General features: G+C 43.1%; 1 protein-coding gene across 7 annotated transcripts in view; it reads right to left on the bottom strand.

Moving 5' to 3' along the window:
• Positions 1 to 19467, bottom strand: part of DIP2C (disco interacting protein 2 homolog C) — a 612079-nt gene that overhangs the window by 10541 nt on the left and 582071 nt on the right. For all 7 annotated transcript variants that reach the window (XM_040352676.1, XM_040352677.1, XM_040352682.1 and 4 more), the window contains 3 exons: positions 16618 to 16675; positions 12668 to 12742; positions 7502 to 7676 (listed from right to left, as the gene is read on the bottom strand). In XM_040352676.1, coding sequence (XP_040208610.1) covers positions 7502 to 7676; positions 12668 to 12742; positions 16618 to 16675 — 308 coding nt within the window. The remainder of the gene's footprint in view (positions 1 to 7501; positions 7677 to 12667; positions 12743 to 16617; positions 16676 to 19467) is intronic.

Raw genomic sequence — 19467 nt, 5'->3', positions numbered from 1 at the left:
TCACGGGACACAGAGCAGCATAGCCATTACATATGGGATGTCCCCAAGCAATGCTCCATGAGGGGAGGGAGACAACCAGAAAAAACCAAACAAGAGGTGCCACCGGACAAGAGGAGATTAAACTGCGGCCCGCAGTACCGCCTGCCCAAAGGCTGAATCAGCGTTCCTCCTAACGTCCATTTGATAAAATTTTGCAAATGTGTGGACAGATGACCAGGTTGCTGCCCTGCAGACCTGAGCCATAGGGACCTGGTGATACGCTGCCCAAGAGGCACTTATAGCTCTAGTGGAATGAGCCTTAACCGATAAGGGTGGACTCTTCCCCTTCAGGCCATAGGCCTGAATAATCGTCTGCCTAATCCACTTAGCAATAGTGGCCTTAGACGCTGCCTGGCCCTTCTTGGGCCCTTCCGGCAGAATGAATAAGACGTCCGTCTTACGAATCTGGGCTGTAGCTTCCAAGTAAATCTTTACAGCTCTAACTACATCCAAGGAATGTAGTAACCTCTCTTCCTTAGAAGAAGGCTTTGGAAAAAATGATGGAAGAATCACATCTTGATTAAGGTGAAAATTTGATACCACCTTAGGCAGGAAGGACGGAAGCGGCCGCAAAACGACCCTGTCCTTATGCAATAATAAATAAGGTGCCTTACATGACAAGGCTGCCAACTCCGACACCCTTCTGGCGGATGCCATGGCCACCAGAAACACTAGTTTCCTAGTCAAAAGGACCAAAGGAATCACGGACAAGGGCTCAAAGGGCTGCCTTTGCAAGGCCGATAGAACCAAATTTAGATCCCAAGGATACAGGGGAGCTTTAATCGGGGGATTGACCCGAATAACACCTTGTAAAAAGGATTTCATTAAGGAATGGGCAGCCAACGATCTCTGGAAGAAGACCGACAAGGCAGACACCTGCCTCTTGATTGTGCCGACCGCCAAACCTTTTTCCACTCCCAACTGTAAAAACTCCAGGATTCTCCCAATAGTATATTTGCGGGGATCCCATTTCCTGGTTTCACACCAGGTAATATAGGCCTTCCACACCCTATAGTATATTAACCTGGAAACTGGTTTTCTTGCGTTTATAAGGGTAGAAACGACATGCCCTGAAAGGCCTCTGTTTCTGAGAATCAGGGACTCAGCCGCCAGGCCGTTAAATTTAGGGCCTGTAAGGCAGGGTGGTAGAATGGCCCTTGTGAGAGGAGGTCCGGACGTAGAGGGAGGACCCAAGGCTCCTCTACGGTCATCCTTTTTATCAAGGAGTACCAAGGTCTTCGGGGCCACGCTGGGGCCACTAGAATCGCTGGCTTGCGTTCCCTTTGAATTCTGTGAAGAAGACGGGGTAGCATCCGTATTGGAGGGAAGGCATAGATTAGCGCAAACTGATGCCAAGGACACACCAAGGCATCTGTCCCGCAGGCCAATGGATCCCTCGTTCGAGAGACAAAGTTTGCTACTTTGGCATTGAATCTGGACGCCATAATGTCCACCTCCGGAGTACCCCACTTCCGGCAAATGACCTGGAACACTTCGGGATGGAGGGACCACTCCCCTGGGGACATCTGTTGGCGGCTGAGGAAGTCCGCTTGCCAATTGTCCACCCCGGGGATAAAGATAGCTGAGATGCAGGGGACATGGGCTTCTGCCCATAAAAAGATCCGATCTACCTCCCTTTGGGCTGCCTGACTCCTGGTGCCACCCTGGTGGTTTATATAAGCTACGGCAGTGGCATTGTCGGATTGTACCCTTACTGGGGAGCCCTGCAGAACCTCCGTCCAGCCCAAAAGAGCCAACCGAGCTGCTCGGATCTCTAAGACATTTATGGGTAGGGCTGATTCTGCCCTTGACCATTTCCCCTGTAGGGTTAAATCGTCTAGGACTGCACCCCAACCTGATAGGCTGGCGTCCGTGGTTACTATCCTCCATGAGGGGGGATTGAACGATCTTCCTTTCAGAAGATTTTTTGTGACTAGCCACCAACACAGGCTCTGCCTTACCGCATAGGGAAGGGAAATGGGAAGATCCAAGGCCTGGAGTCTTTTGTCCCAGGCCGTGAGAATTGCTCTCTGTAGCCTCCGAGAATGGATCTGGGCATAGGGCACTGCCTCGAAGGTGGCCACTAGCTTTCCCAACAGGCGCATGCAGAGGCGTATGGATGGCCTTGTGCTGCTTAGGACTATGTGGATTAACTCCTTTATCGAGTCCACTCTGGACTGGGGCAGGAAGATCCGTTGTTGTCTTGTATCTAAAATCAGACCTAGATACTCCAACCTTCTTGTGGGCTGTAAAGCCGATTTGTCCCGGTTTAGAACCCAACCCAGGGACTCTAGGCAGTTTACTGCTAGCAACACTGCCCGATTTAGACCGGCCGCTGAGTGGTCGACTACCAGAAGATCGTCTAGGTAGGCCATGATCAGAATGCCCTGTTCCCTTAGGATGGCTAATACGGGGGCCAGGATCTTCGTAAAAACCCGAGGGGCCGTGGCTAGTCCGAACGGAAGAGCCACGAACTGATAATGCCGATAGTTTAGGGCAAAACGCAGATACCTGTAATGGCCTGGGAAAATCGGAACGTGCAGGTATGCGTCCTTTATATCGATGGAGGCCAAGAACTCCTTTCCTTGGAGGGCGGCCACCACCGAACGAATGGACTCCATTCGAAAAGACCGGACTCTTAAAAAGCGGTTTAATAACTTTAGGTCCAGAATAGGCCTGACGTCGCCGTTTGGCTTCGGGACAACGAAGAGGTTTGAGTAAAACCCTTGTCCTTGCTCCCCTGCTGGTACTTCCATAATCACTCCTTGAGACAGGAGTCGCTCTAGGGCGGACAGAAGCGATGCCTGTCTCTGAGGGTCGCCTGGAAGTCTTGACATTTGAAAGTGAGGAGGGGGGAACTCCCGAAACCCCAGCTTGTACCCCTGAGTTACTGAGGACAGAACCCATTGGTCGGTAACTTGGGCCCCCCACAACTCCGAGAACAACCGGAGTCTTCCCCCCACTCGAGAGAGTGGGGGCGCCCCTTCACAAGGCTGCCTTAGGGGCAGCCTTAACCGGCTTACGGTTCCACGGTCTCTTGTTCCCTGCAGCTTGCCCCTGGGGCCTGTTTGCAGCTGCGCGTCCAGGAGGCCGTCGATACTGCCTAGAGAATGAGGGCCCTGGAACTGGAGAGGTTGGGCGCTTAAAAGAGGGACCTCGGAACCTTTTCTTAACCGGCAAAAGGGTGCTCTTACCACTAGAGATCTTTTGAATATATTTGTCAAGATCTTCTCCAAACAATCTCTCTCCTTGAAAGGAGAATCCTGTAAGGAGTTTTTTGCAGGGGGTTTCTGCAGACCAGTTCTTTAACCAAAGTAATCTTCTCATGTGGACCAAATACAGGGATAGGCGGGACGCCTGTTGGATTGAATCCTTGATAGCGTCTACCGCGAAACATAAGGCTCTAGGTAGATCGGCTAAGTCCTGAGCCTGTTGAGCCGGGAGGTCCTTTAGGGCCTGCTTGGCCTGGTCTTTTAAAGCCTGGCAGACGCCAATGGCAGCTACAGCTGGCTGGACCACTGCCCCCGCTGTGGAAAAGGATGCCTTTAGTAAGGTCTCAAGCCTTTTATCCACAGGATCTTTGAACATGTGAATATTGTCCACTGGACATGTTAAAGCTTTATTGACACATGATATGGCTGCGTCAACAGTGGGGACAGCCCATTTTTTTGAAAACTCCTCCTCTAAAGGGTACATAACTGCGAACCTTTTAGGAGGCAAAAAAATCCTGTCTGGCTTAACCCAGTCCTGAAATATCAGGTCCTTTAACAAAGGATGGACCGGGAACACCAGGTTGGCTTGGGGCGCTTTTAGGGAGCCCAATGAGGACACAGCGGAGGCCAGAGGCTGAGGCAAAGGCATTTTAAAAGCTGACCGCACCATATCCGTTAAGGACTGAACCCACAATTTTTCTGTGTGAGAAGCTGAAAAAGGTTCTTCTATAGTAGAATCTTCAGAACCCAAATGGTCCAGATGATCCTCAGCCTGGTCTCCTGTATCTTCCAATTCCTCAGTGGAAAGGACATCTTCCTCAGGAGATTCAAACCTGGGAGACGGGGACCTAGCCCGCTTCTTCCCGGATAAAGAGGCCGTAATAAGAGCGGCCATCCTCTTTTCAAATCCACCCAAGGTGGAGGCTAACATCTCTTCCGTGACATAGGAAGGAGTTGGTTGAATAGGGCCCGCCATAGCACCTAGCAACCCCGATGGCTCACCCAGGGCAGCAACCTCCGGATCCTCCGGGGAGGTAGGGGCAGGTGGATTCTGGGAAATATCCTCCGAGCCCGATGGGGAACCCTTCGGCTTTTTAACACCTTTAGCATTTTTAGCGTTCCCTGCACCCTTAGGAGCCATAATAACAAATCTGAGATACTCCGCTAATATACAACTAACTGTAATAGCTGGAGAAAAACACACATTTAAATAAATGAGGAAAAAAATTTAGGCTAGGGTAATGTTAGACAGAAACTAAACTTCCCAAAACCTAACAAGAGATAGCAATATTGAGCCCCAAGGGCTTAATCATATCCTAATATTGCTTCCCTTAATGCTGGGCTAAGAGAGTACCAAATACTAAGTACTCTGACTGCTACTTAGTACACCGGCTTTTCAGAGAAAATATGAGCTTAAACAGCTCTTTAGCAAGGTGTGTACAAAAAAACGGCCACTAGGTGTCACTGTGTCAGCATAACATAGGCAAACCTATCCTGCTCAGCTCAGCATCGCTGCTCCGTGTCCCTTCACAGCCTTCAGCAAACTGACAGGCTAAATAGAGTTTTTCCCTCTGATGTACAGAGGGGAGGGAACTCCCTGGGCGTCCCCCGCCCCTCCACGCAGCGTCGGCGCCTATAACAGTGCGCGCGCACGCGCTCCCGACGCCGCTCTCAGGAAGCAGGAAGCAGATCCATGTGGGGAGAGGAGCCCGGGAGCTGCTGGAGACACACAGACATCAGGAAGTAAGTAATTTAAACCTGACATGCTCCCTTTTACATTTCATGGAGCAAAACACCTTGTAGCAGCAGCAGCAGTCTATTAGCCCAGCCAGAGGAACAGTATACCTGGGTGTTTGAGCCATCCAGTCATGCAGACTTTGTGGTTTCTCTTTTAGCCCATGCACAGAGGCATAAAAAAAGGCTTTTCCCCAGAGTCCCCTGTGGGGAGCCCACTGACAAACCAAGTTCCGTAGGCCCCCCGCTTACCTTTCCACGCCGCAGGGTATTGCTCATGCAAGAGGCCCAATCTTCCCCCTTCACCGTGGGTATGGTCATAGACCTTCAGGGACCGGGGTCCAAGTCAGGAACACCACACACCTGGACCTATACAGCACTACTGGCAGCAGGTATTCATAGGTTAAAAAACCCAGTCCTGGAACCCAGAGTCCAGCCCTCCAAGGAGAGGCATTATAGGCAAAACCCCATCCACGAATTGGGGCCCGGGTACCGTCCACTTTGGCTATGAAGCACCTTGGACGGATCCGGTCGGCTGGCCCTGGTCCCAAGGACAAACTGCAGGCACAACCTTCAACGTGCACCAACACCTAAGACACTGGCGAAAAAACTGAGGTACTCCCACTATGGGTGGGGGTTATATAGGGAGGGAACTTCCTGTCGGAGAGTGCCAGTGTCCATCACCTGAAGGTACACTATATAACCCATATGTAATGGCTATGCTGCTCTGTGTCCCGTGATGTACGATAAAGAAACAAGTATTCCTAACTATTTCAGCCATTCTGTGAGAGAAGAGAGAGGAGCAGCAGAGAGCAGTGTGCCTTGACATGGATCCTATCTCTCACTCACCCCCCTCTCTCCCTCCCCCCTCCCCCCTCACTCTCTCACCCTCTCCCTCCTCTTGCTTGCAGGCAACAGCATGCAGTGAAAATTTTACATGTTCCTCTTTAAAAACGCCTATAACCGCATAAAAGCGGGTTACACCGTTTACAAGCATTTGAAATGCCGGTAAACTACAGTCCTGAATGTGATTTTTCTGCTTTCAAAAAAGGTCAGTAAACTCAACTGCCTCTAAACGACGAGTGTACAGATAAGGTAACAGAGGAGAGTTCCGGGGCTGCTGAACAAAAGGCCCAACTGCTCCTAACTGTAAGTTTAGCACCTGCAGTGTACATGAGGCCTTAAAGTGTATGTATAGTCAAAAAGTTTTCTTTTGATGATGTGAGGAAAATGACTAGCTCTAATTCTTCTAAGATATTTGGCTATGCATACAATAACCTTTAAAGGTAGTTATGAATCTTTTTAAATCTGCAGATTTCCACAAAATACCGTCATACCCGATAATCCTGCCTTGTGGGTCCTTGTTCAGGCACCTCCTGTTATGAGTTGACAACCATCTCTAAGTTGTTGTCACCCTGTCACATGCACTCTTGGTGGAGACTACAAACGACCATGATAACACACATTGCGGTGGAGCAAGTATTATACATGTAGACAGGAAGTGGATAAAAAAAGCTGGATGGGATCACCAGCAATGAGATGAAAGAAAAGGGTCAGAAAAAAAAGAAGGGGTACGAATAATAGTTCCTTGCATGGTTTATACACATTTTAAAGCAAAGAATAAAATATATATAACCAGCTAAGAATGCATTAATAACTGGATTAATCCATTCTCAATGTCCCCCCTTCACTGCCTGTTCCAATTAGATACATTTCTAGGTATTACATATGAACGGATGTTTACACCGCCAATTGAATCAGTTCTGAGGCTGCAAATAATTTTACAAAGGATTTCCTAGTTTGTAACTCACATCCTCTTATAACTTCATTTATTAGATGTATTTGATACAACATGGTACCTTTTCTTTTATTATTGTAACACAAATAATGTATACCAAATTCACCTTTAATTTACTTTCTTTTGGCTCATAACTACACCCTCTTGGCAAGTAATTGTCATAAACATGTAAAATTTAAACTGAGCAAATGCCGAAAGAAAATAATCTGTAGATCCTGAAATAGTCAGATGAAGTAATATACACATTTTTACTCTTCTGGCCCCAACTTACCTTAACTGCTCAATTGATTCCTTTCATGTAAAGGATGGCCTTGACGACCTATAGAAAGGCCTTGGAAGTAGGAGAGGGCCAAGCTCAGCATTTACAGTAAAACATATAAATATTAGCTGCCTATATTTACTTATTGTTCTAACATGCAGTTTTCACTGAAGGTGACCTCTGCTTATCCATTATATACTCAGTGTGATATGCATACAGGTACTCGCAGAGTGGTTCCGTTTTCAGTAGTCATTGGTGTAGTGCACCAGTTCATTCCTTTCCTATTCCTATTCCTTTCCTCATTCCATTCAATGCTTTCCTATATTGATCAATCTTTGCACGCTTGTTCTGGGTCAATGACACTGAAACCAGACAGAGCCAGGCAACTAGAATGTTCAGCTGCAAAACAGGAATCCCAGCCCCAATACTTTTTATGATAGGCATACTTTAATATCTTACCTCCATTTGCGTCAGTTAGCTCTGTTCTTCTCAGGAACCCCAGGTAGCCCGTCCGCGCCCATACAGTTTGTGTGTCTCCGAAGCTGAGCCGAGAACTAAAGTGGTCTGACTGTAGCGACTCATCTCCATAGATCGTAAAGTACCCACTGGCGTTATGTATACTATGAACCCAAATCTACAAATCAAGAAACAAATGTCATCTTTATATGTGCCTACATGAAAACAAAGAACATTGCAAACTAGTTGCAAAGTCTTTATTAAAGCAACAGATATAAAAATTTACCAAAATGCATTGCTTGTATAGTTGCCTCCTAGATAAAAGCATTAACGTCAATGAGCCATAATGAATAATGTCTGCTTAGTCAGATTTCTTTTATTACTGCCATATAAATAAAGTACATTGAAGTATTGAGCACAAGTGATAAGCATGTACTGATAGTGTGTTATTATGTCTGAACTGCACATTAGGGCCACCTACACATGAGCAAGCATTAAATCCTTGTACAGTAAAACCTTGGTTTGAGAGTAACTTGGTTTGAGAGCGTTTTGCAAGACAAGAAAATGTTTTAAATAACTTTTGACTTGATATAAAAGCAATGTCTTGATATAACAGTAGTGTCATGTCACAACTGAATATAAAAGAGAAGGGAGGCGCCTCTAAGTGTAGCAATATGGTTAAATTTAATGAAGGTACAACATTTAGCAACATATTGCTACACTTAGAGGTGCCTCTCCTCTTTTATACTCTGTAGGCTCCTGCTGGATTTTGCTTCTAATCCCCTTGTGGAAGCTTCCATTTGTGGATGGACATTTTATGGTTACACAACCTGGTCACATTGCTATAATCTTTTTTTATAGACTATATAGACTGAAAAACCTTTGAGTAAATGGTTGTGGAACGAATCATCTGAGTTTCCATTATTTCTTATGGGCAAATTTGCTTTGATATACAAGTGCTTTGGATTACAAGCATGTTTCTGGAACAAATTATGGTCGCAATCCAAGGCTTTACTGTAATACACTTCCATAAAACTGAAAACTTAATGTCACATTCAATTAACACTAGCTGTCTGCTGAGATCAATAATCTATTTCCAATATGTTACTTTCCCTGTAAGCGCTGCATCCTCTTACTAACTTCTCAAAGTGTCAATCTTTAGATCACTATGAGAACTAATTAATCATATTTTAACACGGTACCATTTTCCGTAGGCAGTTCCTAAAATTGTAGTAAATGGTTGCAAAAATTCAGTTGTGTTGTGTGCTTTTGCAAGTTGTGTGCTTTTTTTGGCTCCTTTTTTAATGAATAACCCCTACAATACACCAAAAAACATCAGTACATAGTCCTCAAAGTTACATGGATGTGTTTATCAAAATGTCTGACAGAGAAATGGTCTCAATAAACTAAAAACTGATTGGCTATTAAGGAGCAATACAGACTGCAAAAAACTGTTCCTTTGTTGAATACTTTGACAAATAAAGCTGGCCATTGGTATTGGATGACTGCCGAGTGTTTCTTTATTGAAGGGTACACTCATGTCTTTGGAGTGCATTTATACCCATAGAAGACACCCCAGCAACAACCGTGTATAACAAAAACAATCGTAATATTCTAGGAAAATCCATCCTGGCTGATTGACACCCTTTCTAGGGGTCAGTAAACAAGGGTTTTAGCTCAAAGACAATTACTGCCCAATAAGACCATAATCACATGGCTATGACAACAATCCCCAAATAATATGCACATCTTTAGACCCATAGCTGTGTTGTTTCTCTTAAAAAACAGCTTTGCGCTGTCATTTTCCAAATGCAAGTCTAAATATAAATAATCAACTATGTTGCTATGGAGAACAAGGAAAGCTAGTTCAGACATTTAGTCCCAGTCAATACAAAAAAAATGATCCGACCTTCTAAATTTGAAGCCAAATTGAATTTTGAAACCAAATGGTCAGACCTCTTAACCATTTTGACTGGCCCTACATTTTTTCTCTACTGGTTATAGGTCATCATATGATTATTTGTATAATGCAATAATTTATGACTATAACAGTGTGCAGGCCAGTCATGTTCCTCCACCCAAAACTCGTTCATCCATGTCTTTATGGACCTTGCTTTGAGCACTGGTGTGCAGTCATGTTGGAATCGGAAGGGCCAACTCCAAACTGTTACCACAAAGTTGGGAGCATGAAATTGTCCAAAATGTCTTGGTATGCGGACGCCTTAAGTCTTCCCTTCACTGGAACCAAGGGGTCATGCCCAACCCCTTAAAAACAAACCCACATCATAATCCCCCCTCCACCAAATGATTTGGATTAGTGCACAAAGCAAAGTCCATAAAGACATGGATGAGCGAGTTTGGAGTGGACAAACTTGACTGGCCTGACCTAAACCCAATAGAACAAGTTTGGGATGAATTAGAGCGCAGACTGCGAGCCAGGTCTTCTTGTCCAACATCAGCGCCTGACCTCACAAATGCCCTTCTGGAAGAATGGTCAAACATTCCCATAGACACACTCCTAAACCTTGTGGGTAGCCTTCCCAGAAGAGTTTAAGCTGTTATAGCTGAAAGGGGTGGGCCAACGCAATATTGAACCCTACTGACGAAGACTGGGATGCCATTAAAATTCATGTGTGTAAAGGCAGGCGTCCCAATAATTTTGGTGATATATAGTGTATAACTAAATACATTCTCACCTCTTGCTCTAGTGACTATTATAAATGATTGATTTCCCCTCACTTTTTTTGTCTTAGTGGCATGGTTAACCAAGACAAACAAAGGAGTAAACCTAACAGACACAGGCAAAAAAAAAAAGAAAAGAACTAAAAGCCTTAACAGTTCACAGGCCCATACACTCCCACTTTATATCTCTTAGAAATGCCTTGTTACTACGACTTCTGGTATAATTATAGCATCACAGGTATGTCCTTATTAGTTGACATGTTAAACAGTAAAGAATGAAATGAAAGTCACATGCAACCCCTGAGCTTCTCCCTCTTATGTGTGTTTTGCTTGTAGTTGGGCTTAGAGTTGATGATTAAAAAAAAAAGTATTGCCAAAGTTTATTTGGTCATGCTTCTCATGTGGGTCACAGGAATGCATTTACTTTCACTTCTGTGATCCAGAATTGGCCGTCAGTGGGCTTAAGTCTGCTGCCAGCGGACGTCACAGATCTGCTCCAGTCTCTGGATAAATCCTGACAATGTTGGGATCAATATAGATGCCTGACCCGAAGATACCTCAGCCTCTCAGTTTACTGCTGAAAGCCTGGGCTAGCTGCTCCCGACCCCTCCACAGCTCAGTTCTTCAGTGAGCACTAAAGGGGCAGAGCACAGAGTGAAGACTGACAGTCATATAGGTGAGTATGTACAATTTTGTTTTTAATTTCCCACTTTTCTCCTCTAAAGGAGAAGTTGGGGATGCATAAAAAAAAACCACATATACTTACCTTCATGCTGCAGCTGTCCCCTGCCGGCTCCAAGCCCTTGAACTGAGCAATTAAATGATTGCCCATTGCTTAGTTCTGGGTCAGTTCTGAACAGACAGGTGTGCTTGTTAGTCACCGTTCTCTGCTTTGCCCCTCCAGCACTCACTCGAGCACCAGGCTAAGAAGGGCAGATGCAGCTGGTTTTGGCCTTCAACAGATCAATGAGAGCCAAAGCCAGCTGTCAATCAGTGCTTTGGGTATATCCCAACAATATGGTTGGGATCCTTCAATAGTCTGGAGCGGCTCTGTGAGCCCAGCAGACAGTGGATTTAGCCCACTCTCTCACCCGATTCTGGGTCCCAGGTTAGCCCAAGTGAACTCTTGTGACCCACAAGAGATGTATGCTCAAAAAAGCTTTGGCCATACTTCTCTTTTAAACCCAACCATGGGCGAAATGCATTAGAGAGAGTAGCTCAGGAGGGCGGATGTGACTTGCATCTCATAATACATTTGTATACAGATTATTGTGGCGCACAGTATAAACATTAATTTCTGAAAAAAAAGCCAGCCTTAAAAAAAACAACATATGGTAACTGGCTGCGTGTACATGACCTGACCACTGACAATAATCATTTTATTTTCATATCCTAGCACTCAAACATAAATGTCATATCATACCAGGACACTTATATCTGTGCACAGTAGATTCCTTTGATGTCATTCTTCTCGCTTTCAATTCTTATAACGGTCATCAGTGTACTTACTGTCTGCTATCCTAATTCATACAGTTCTCTCTTTCCCATTGTTATTTTCCTCAGCCTTAAAAAAGAATGATCTATCCAACATAACTGATTCTGATGCCTCTCATTGCTTGTTCCTTACATTATACTCTACCCGATAATAGCAAATGTCTGATCTCTAACAAAAGTTGTGTTAACCACATAGCACAGAACCATCACTACACCATCAATGTGAAAATTTTGCAACAACGTCATCAATGCAGAGGAAAACTTCTATAGCGCTAACAAGCATAATTATCTATCTGCATTGTTACAACACTTTTATGATGTTTTTAAAATCAATTACAATGCTGCAATGAAGCTTAAGCATTAAAAGGAAAACAATTATTGTGTGCAAATGCAGTAATCCTAATAGAGAAAATGCTTCAGACACAAGTTAATTACATGTATACCCAAACTTCAGTTTTCAAAAGCAAATGACACATGAATGCACTAAGCAACTGAGACACTTGTTAAACCAAAGGAAGAGCTAAATCTCATTGATTAATGCTCTGTCACAAATGAGAAAAAGAATATAATCTCATTTATAAACAGCCCTGAGTTGTAATACAGAGACCATGAGTCACTTTGATTTCTGATCAGCAGATAATTATTAAATATTAATCACAATGACTATATTTAAAAAGAATAACAATACAAAAAGTAGTTCTAAAAATGTATAATCCATGGGTATAGTGTGGGAAAGCTAAGTGTTCCTTGCACAGAGAAATGACTGGAATATAAAATATCCCTTTAATGTTTATCCAACAGCAATAGACAGCTGGAAACTGTATTTAATACATTGTTCCTTTTAACCAATTGCAAATCAATAGACTTCCATAATAAGTCAAAAGTCAGCTCCTTGCTTGTTTTAAGCAGGTTAAAACTTCAGCTTAGATGCAGCAAAAGCCTTATGCTATCACTTGGCTGAAGGATTACACATCAGAGGACAACGTGACTCACCTCCCCAAGATGCGAGTCTCCAAGGGGTCCCTTTGTTTCTGGATTTGCAATAATTATACGAACACCTGGGAGTATCTGGTGAGATGAAGGACATTTGATTTAGAGACAAAGTGTACATTAGTCACACAGAAAAGAAAATATTACAGGTAACATTAGGTGTGCACCAGTGTACACGTCCTAATTTGAACCCTTCTTTCAAAACAAAATTAACATATACTTATGCCCCGCGTGTTTCCCAATTTGCTACAATTTCTTGTAGAGTCACATAGTTGGTAATGTTGAATAAAGTCACCAGTCCAGCCTGAGAGTGTGTGTGTATGTATGTTACTACAGTTTTCAATGTCCCTATACATTGTGTTTACTAAGAAACACAACCTAAAAGATTTTAGAATGTATCTACAATCTCTGCTGACACCAGCAATGGAGGTCCACTTCCTTACTACTCTAACAGTAAGGAACCTCTTACGTAGTTTAGGATTGAACTACTTCTTGTTCAACTTCATTGTGTAGCCACGTGTCTTCTGAGGAGATCTTAGGTTAAATAGTTTCCTCCCAATCCTACAGTCACCATTCAAAAATGTGTATATTGCGATGATATCCCCTCTTAAGCATTTCTCCTTCAGTGAGATTATTGTTTGTAGTTGGTCCTCATAATCAAGGTCCTCCAGCCCCCTTATGATCTCAGGCCCCATACACACCATAGAATCTATCCGCAGATAAATCCCATCAAATGGATTTCTGCGGATAGATTCTATGGTGTGTACACTCCGTCGGATATTTATCCGAGGATAAATCTCCCCTGGGATGGATTTCCAGCAGATGGATATTTGCTGACATGCTCAACAAATCCATCTGCTGCAATCCATTCCAACGGATGGATCCGCTCGTCTGTACAGACTTACCGGATCCATCCGTCCAAAGGGATTCCCCGCACGCGTCGTAATGATTTGACGCATGCGTGGAATTCCTTATATGACAGCGTCGCGCCCGTCGCCGCGTCATAATAGCGGCGACGGCGCGACACGTCATCGCCAGAGGATTTCAGCGCGGATTTCAATGCGATGGTGTGTACACGCCATCGCATAGAAATCTTCTGAAATCCTCGAGAGGATTTATCCGCGGATACGGTCCGCTGGACCGTATCTGCGGATAAATCCTCTCGTGTGTATGGGGCCTAAGAGTTTCTTTGTGCGTTTGTTGAATATATATAGAGGGGGTGATCAACTAGAAATATGTGCAAGTGGAGGGTATTATCCCTATAGTAAAGATTTTGCAACAAAAGGTAGGTAGTAGGTTTTTTAAATACCCCTGCAGTGATCAAACAAGTACACTTATGTAAGAAAAAATATGTACAAATTCTTTATTTTGTACATACGGTATCTCACAAAAGTGAGTACACCCCTCACATAAATTTTGAACTACTTCCGAACAACATTTGTCAAGTGTTCTGAGAATTTTTGTATAAATGTTTGTATGAACATTCACTTGAAAACCATAGTAAAACCAGTGTGGGCAAGGTGTCTTTACTAGCCTCCCTTCCTCACTTAAACCCTTTATCCATGGCTTCTCTATATATATGGTACTGGAAAAACATCATAATAGGGGATACCACTGCCCAGCATAATGATGAGGGAGCTGTAGAGTAGGTAAGGCAGTGCTATATAGGGTAAATATTTCCCTTCCAGTAGCCTGGAGTATTTTCAGCTACCACAAGGTTATTTCAATCAAGATCAATCAATTTAGATTGGGCTTAAGAATCAATTTGACCCAAATAGTGTAATCCAGACTGCATGGTTCAATACTTCTACAGGAGACATGACATAAAAATACTGCATAATGTGACCTCTAAATGATTCACCACATAAATACATGGAGAACACAGGCTGGTGCAATGTCAGCTTGGCAGAAAAGCCAAGTTCAGCCTGTCACAGCAATGCCAGGAGTGGATGTTCTTGGGCTCCAAGACCATTGGCTCCTTTACCATTAACCACAACAGATAGTTTCCTTCTGGATGACATAGGAAATGGTTTAATCTTCAGCTACAGTTGTAATTTAACTACTTTTAATTGTAACTGTTTACTTTTAAAAGAAAGGAAATTATGAGTTTTCAGAAGCTCTCAAAAAATAATAATCACAGAAACGACTTGCCAGTCCATGGCTGAGGATATACTGTATATCATTTTCTTAATGACGTCTCCTGCAAGGGTGCAAGAAATGTCACTGAGATTAACCACCTAGCGCAAATTGCTGTCATTGTAGATCGGTACTTTGACGCTAAATACCATTGTTAGCTGCCATAATCTCAGTATTTTCTGAAACGCGAGTGGTGCACTTTAATATAAAAGTGGTCTCCGTGGCAGATTCACCGCAATATTACTTTTAATCGGGGCTCCACCCTTTCAACAGATTCCGGTCATATACGCAGCTTACTGGAGCAGTCAGCAGCATCGAAGACGATTGCATCCTCTCCCCCGACAGGCCTGGATTCGAGTGAGGAAAAGAAGGCCCCCGCTCAGCTCCATATCATTGAATGGCGAAAGCGACGTCAAACGTCACTTACGCCCAATGGTCTTAAAGGGGAATTTTTACAAAAAAACAACATTTGAGTGTAAAGGTAGAATCTGAGAGCTTTTTGATGCCAGATCTCACATTTAAGAGATCCTGGCATGCTTTTTTTCTATTACAAGGGATGTTTACATCACCTATGGAGATTTTTAAGGGTCAAAGTTTGTCGCCGTGTTAGTCCTCTTGTAAGTAGTTTTCTACTATCATTTTATTTGATTAAACCCGTCAACGGTAACACACTAGGCTGGTGCTCCTTTCTTTCTTTGCTTTTTTCCACGTGTGGGCGCAATTTTGACACATGACATATTGGGTATCAATTTACTCGGCGCAACATTATCTTTTACGATATAAAAAAATTTGGGCTAACTTTAAGGTTGTCTTATTTTTTAAGTCGAAAATGTTTATTTTTTCCCAATAGTTTGCACACTTGCAAGACCGCTGCGCAAATAAGATGTGACAAAGTATTGCAACGACCGCCATTTTATTCTCTAGGGAGTCTGAATTTTTTTTATAATATTTGGGGGTTCTACATAATTTTCTAGCAAAAAAAAAATATTTTAACTTGTAAACAAGTGTCAAAAAGAGGCTTGGGCCTTAAGTGGTTAAAAGGAACCCCAGGCTTTTCTTTGGGTAAAAAGCTAAGGGTTAAAGAACATGTTAAGTTTTTATTGCAGTCTGTAATTTACCCTATTTTTCTGTCAGTGGGACAGAAGGTAAGGGGAAAATATTTTTGCAGGAGTAAGAGAAAAACTTCAAATGGAGGCACTCTGATAAAAACTGTCAAAGATGGGCTCTCCTCAATTTCAGCTGGGACTCTAGAATTAAAAGCGAGAGGAATTTTTCCAACTGGTATAAAAACAGCAATACAAAATAAACAATTGCTTTAAAAATTCCTTACTCTAGCCCAGGGGTCTCCAAAATTTTCATACAAAGGGCCGGTCTACTGTCCTTCAGACTTTAGGAGGGCCGGGTTGTGGCCAGCAGGGTTAGCAAATGTCCCAAGCCCAGCATCAGTGAGAATAAATATGGGCTCAGGTTGGTGGTCAGTAGGAGAAGTAGTGCCCCATTATTGGCATTAGTAGGAGGAAAAGAATCATCAGTGGAAAACATAGTGTCATATTGCTGGTGACAGTGGGAAGGAATAGTGCCCCAAGGGCCAGATAAAGGCTAGCAAAGGGCCACATCTGGCCCTCGGGCCGCAGTTTGGAGACCCCTGCTCTAGCCAAAGCTAGAAAAGAAAAGGATTTGGGTGGCATTCTTCTCTTAAATTCCAGCCCAATCTGCATGTATCCAGTAAATGTGGAACTCTGTATCCACCAGAAACTCTGCGCGGGCACAGAGATGTGTACATTTATTAGTTTCCTGATATGTTAAAGTTGACATACCTTTCCTGATTCCATGAGGGGCAAACTGTGGGGAGAGCCTCTTTCGACTAGTCGGACTCTAAAATAGATGGAGAAAATAGTTATATTTACAGACAAGTACATACAGTATATCTAACACAGTTCTGTAACATATCATAATAACAAGGTATAAAGTGAGTATGAAGTGAATTTGTGCTTTGTCCAGGCAGAGTAGAACAGCATGGGAGATTTTTGTAGAAATTAATGCTCTGGTAAAAGGGTCCATTTTAAGAAAGCTTGTTTTAGGGTGTAAGGGCAAAGCAAAAGGTTATTTTCAATTTGTGCTCCCAGCACCAAGTACTCATCTTTTTCTTGCTCCCTAGATTTTCTGCTTGAAGCTCTAAAATGCTCAACAAGCCAAATCCCATTCATTTCAATGGCCCCTGCTCACATATGAGCGTTCTGTCGCCTGAAGCAAAGCGCCTGTCGCTCCAAAAAGTACATAAGCTTCTATTTGTCAGATTACAAGCATTTTTGGTTCCAAAGAAAAGCCTGGTTTGAGCATTTTATCACTAATTTTCTGCTCAAACGTCACTAACCATCTCTATTTTTTTCTCACTCTCTCCTCCCCCTAGTAAACGAAAATGCCTGAAGCTGTAAAACGCTTGTAATACTCTTCTAAAAAAACGCTAAAAAACTGTCAAATAAAAATGCCAGAACATTGCTATGCTTAGGTGTGAATGCAGTCTTCGTATATACTGTTGTGGAGGTAGAAATAAAGTAAACGTGTTTGCTTTGCCCATACACCCTGACACAGGTTTTCTTTCCGTGTAGGTCACTGGGACCAATTCACGTTCTGTCTTGAATCAGCTTTCCATATCTGTTGGAGTTTCTAGTAGTAGGTTCTCAATGCTCGTATCAGAGTCCAATTACTGCAGCCATCAATTTTTTTTTTTACTTCTACCCCTGGATTTTGAATTCAGGGCTTGATGACATACCAGCATTGCAGTACAGTTTACCACTCCTGCACACAACTAGTAAAATTGGTAGCACCAATTTGTACCACTGTAATTCATTTTACAATAAGGTAATGAATGGAAGTACTGTGAAAGATTTCATCCAAACTACTACAAGAAGCAGCTTGGATGTGCTTTACATTCACTTCAGTGATAAGAAACCTGCTAATGCACCAACACACTGAAATTGCTATATAAAGCCAAACAGCCCTTGTGGACTTCTCAATCTGCAAATGTTTGTTGCATGGCTGTCATGCTGGCTCTCTTTTTTCATTATTTTGAGTCTAGACCCCCAATATGTAGGCAGGTGATGACTATACAGTACTTCAACTTTACTGAGCATACTTGCTTTAGGTAAGTAACTCTCAGGAAGTACTTGAAGCAGAAGATAATTGTACCATCCAGGAAGTATTAAAGGCAAAGAACCAGAATTTTTAGTAGCACAGGCCACCAGAAATAAGATGCACACTGCTAGTCAGCATTCTTCCAAGTTTATTCATCAAAACGGATGGTGACCCCCACTATTCTCCTGTAACAGAGACTGGTGGGATTAGCTTCAGCTTTAAATATTAAACTAGGCAGAATGCTGGCTAGCAGAGTAGTCTACTTCTTGTGAATTATGTTCGGAAATAGGGGAGTGGAAGAACTCTTTTGCCGGCATGGAACCTGTAATGGTACAGTTACAGCTTTCTAGCATCTTTAGAAGTAGGATAGCAATGAGGCGCTCTATATTTCTCTCATGAAAGGTTTACTTTAAGCCATATTATTAAAGTGGTTGTAAACCCTATACAACCACTTTATGCTACATGTAAGTCTAAATTAAGGCTTACCTGTAGCTAAACCTGCACGGTTTAGGAGATATCCCCTGTGCCTTGCATGTGCCAATGTCATCGGCACATGCGCACTGGGGCAAACTGAAGCAATGGCACCTATGTGCCATTGCTTCAGTCCATGTGCCGTTACTGGCGGCTACCACATGCATACGTACGAACCCCGGGAGAGATGTCGCCGCCAGAGGGGGGGGGGGACGAGGACCACTGCGGGGGCTTCCATCTAAGGTAAGTAATTCATAATGAGCTAGTATTCTGTGCATACTAGCTCATTATGCCTTTCTGAGGGGTTACAACCACTTTAATGTGCTACATGGAGTCTCCATAAAACAGTGCCCATACAATTCAATGAATTTATTTATTAGTATACTGCATGCGCATTAATCCTTTCCTGCTGAAAACTTCCTAAATCCCATAACGGATAATATCAATCATGTATACCATGATGACAGATAATCTAATAGTATTCAGGGTGAAGTAGGTTAGGATTTAATAGAAGCTAAATGGAAAATAGCATAAAGTCTAAAATCTGAAGAAATAGAGTATGGCTCCTGCTGACAGTTTAATGCAGTTAGCAGAGTGAAATAGGTTGTATTTTATAAAGGGTCACAAGAAGAGCCGGCTGAGGCCAGAGACCAAGCAGTTGCTTGCCAAATACAAAATCTGAGGTCATCCACAAAAATCTTTGATCTGTTCTAAATTGAGTAATGTTTACTGATATTCCCTGCCAGGCACAAGCCAAAGCCGCACCCAGCTTTACAGAAAAAAATGTTTCTTCACTCTAATATTGGGACATTCAAGCATGATACCATTCTAGTTGACTGTGATAAACTACTACTAGGTAAACCACAACCTTAGTTTTAGGCAGGTGTGAAAAGATGGTGTAAATTAAAGGGATAAGTCCACCTTTTGACAAAAAATAATAAATGCACATATTTTTGCAGGTAAAAAAATGTGCATTTATTACTTGTTGTTTTGGGAGCCTGTAAAGCATTGCACCAGTAAATCAGCAGATTGCTGATGCCAGGCAGATCTTTCAGTGTATC

The sequence above is a fragment of the Rana temporaria genome, chromosome 5, assembly GCF_905171775.1.
Source record: "Rana temporaria chromosome 5, aRanTem1.1, whole genome shotgun sequence".
NCBI lineage: Eukaryota > Metazoa > Chordata > Amphibia > Anura > Ranidae > Rana > Rana temporaria.
The sequence above is the reverse complement of the archived record's forward strand: the minus strand, read 5'-3'. Positions and strand labels throughout refer to the sequence as shown.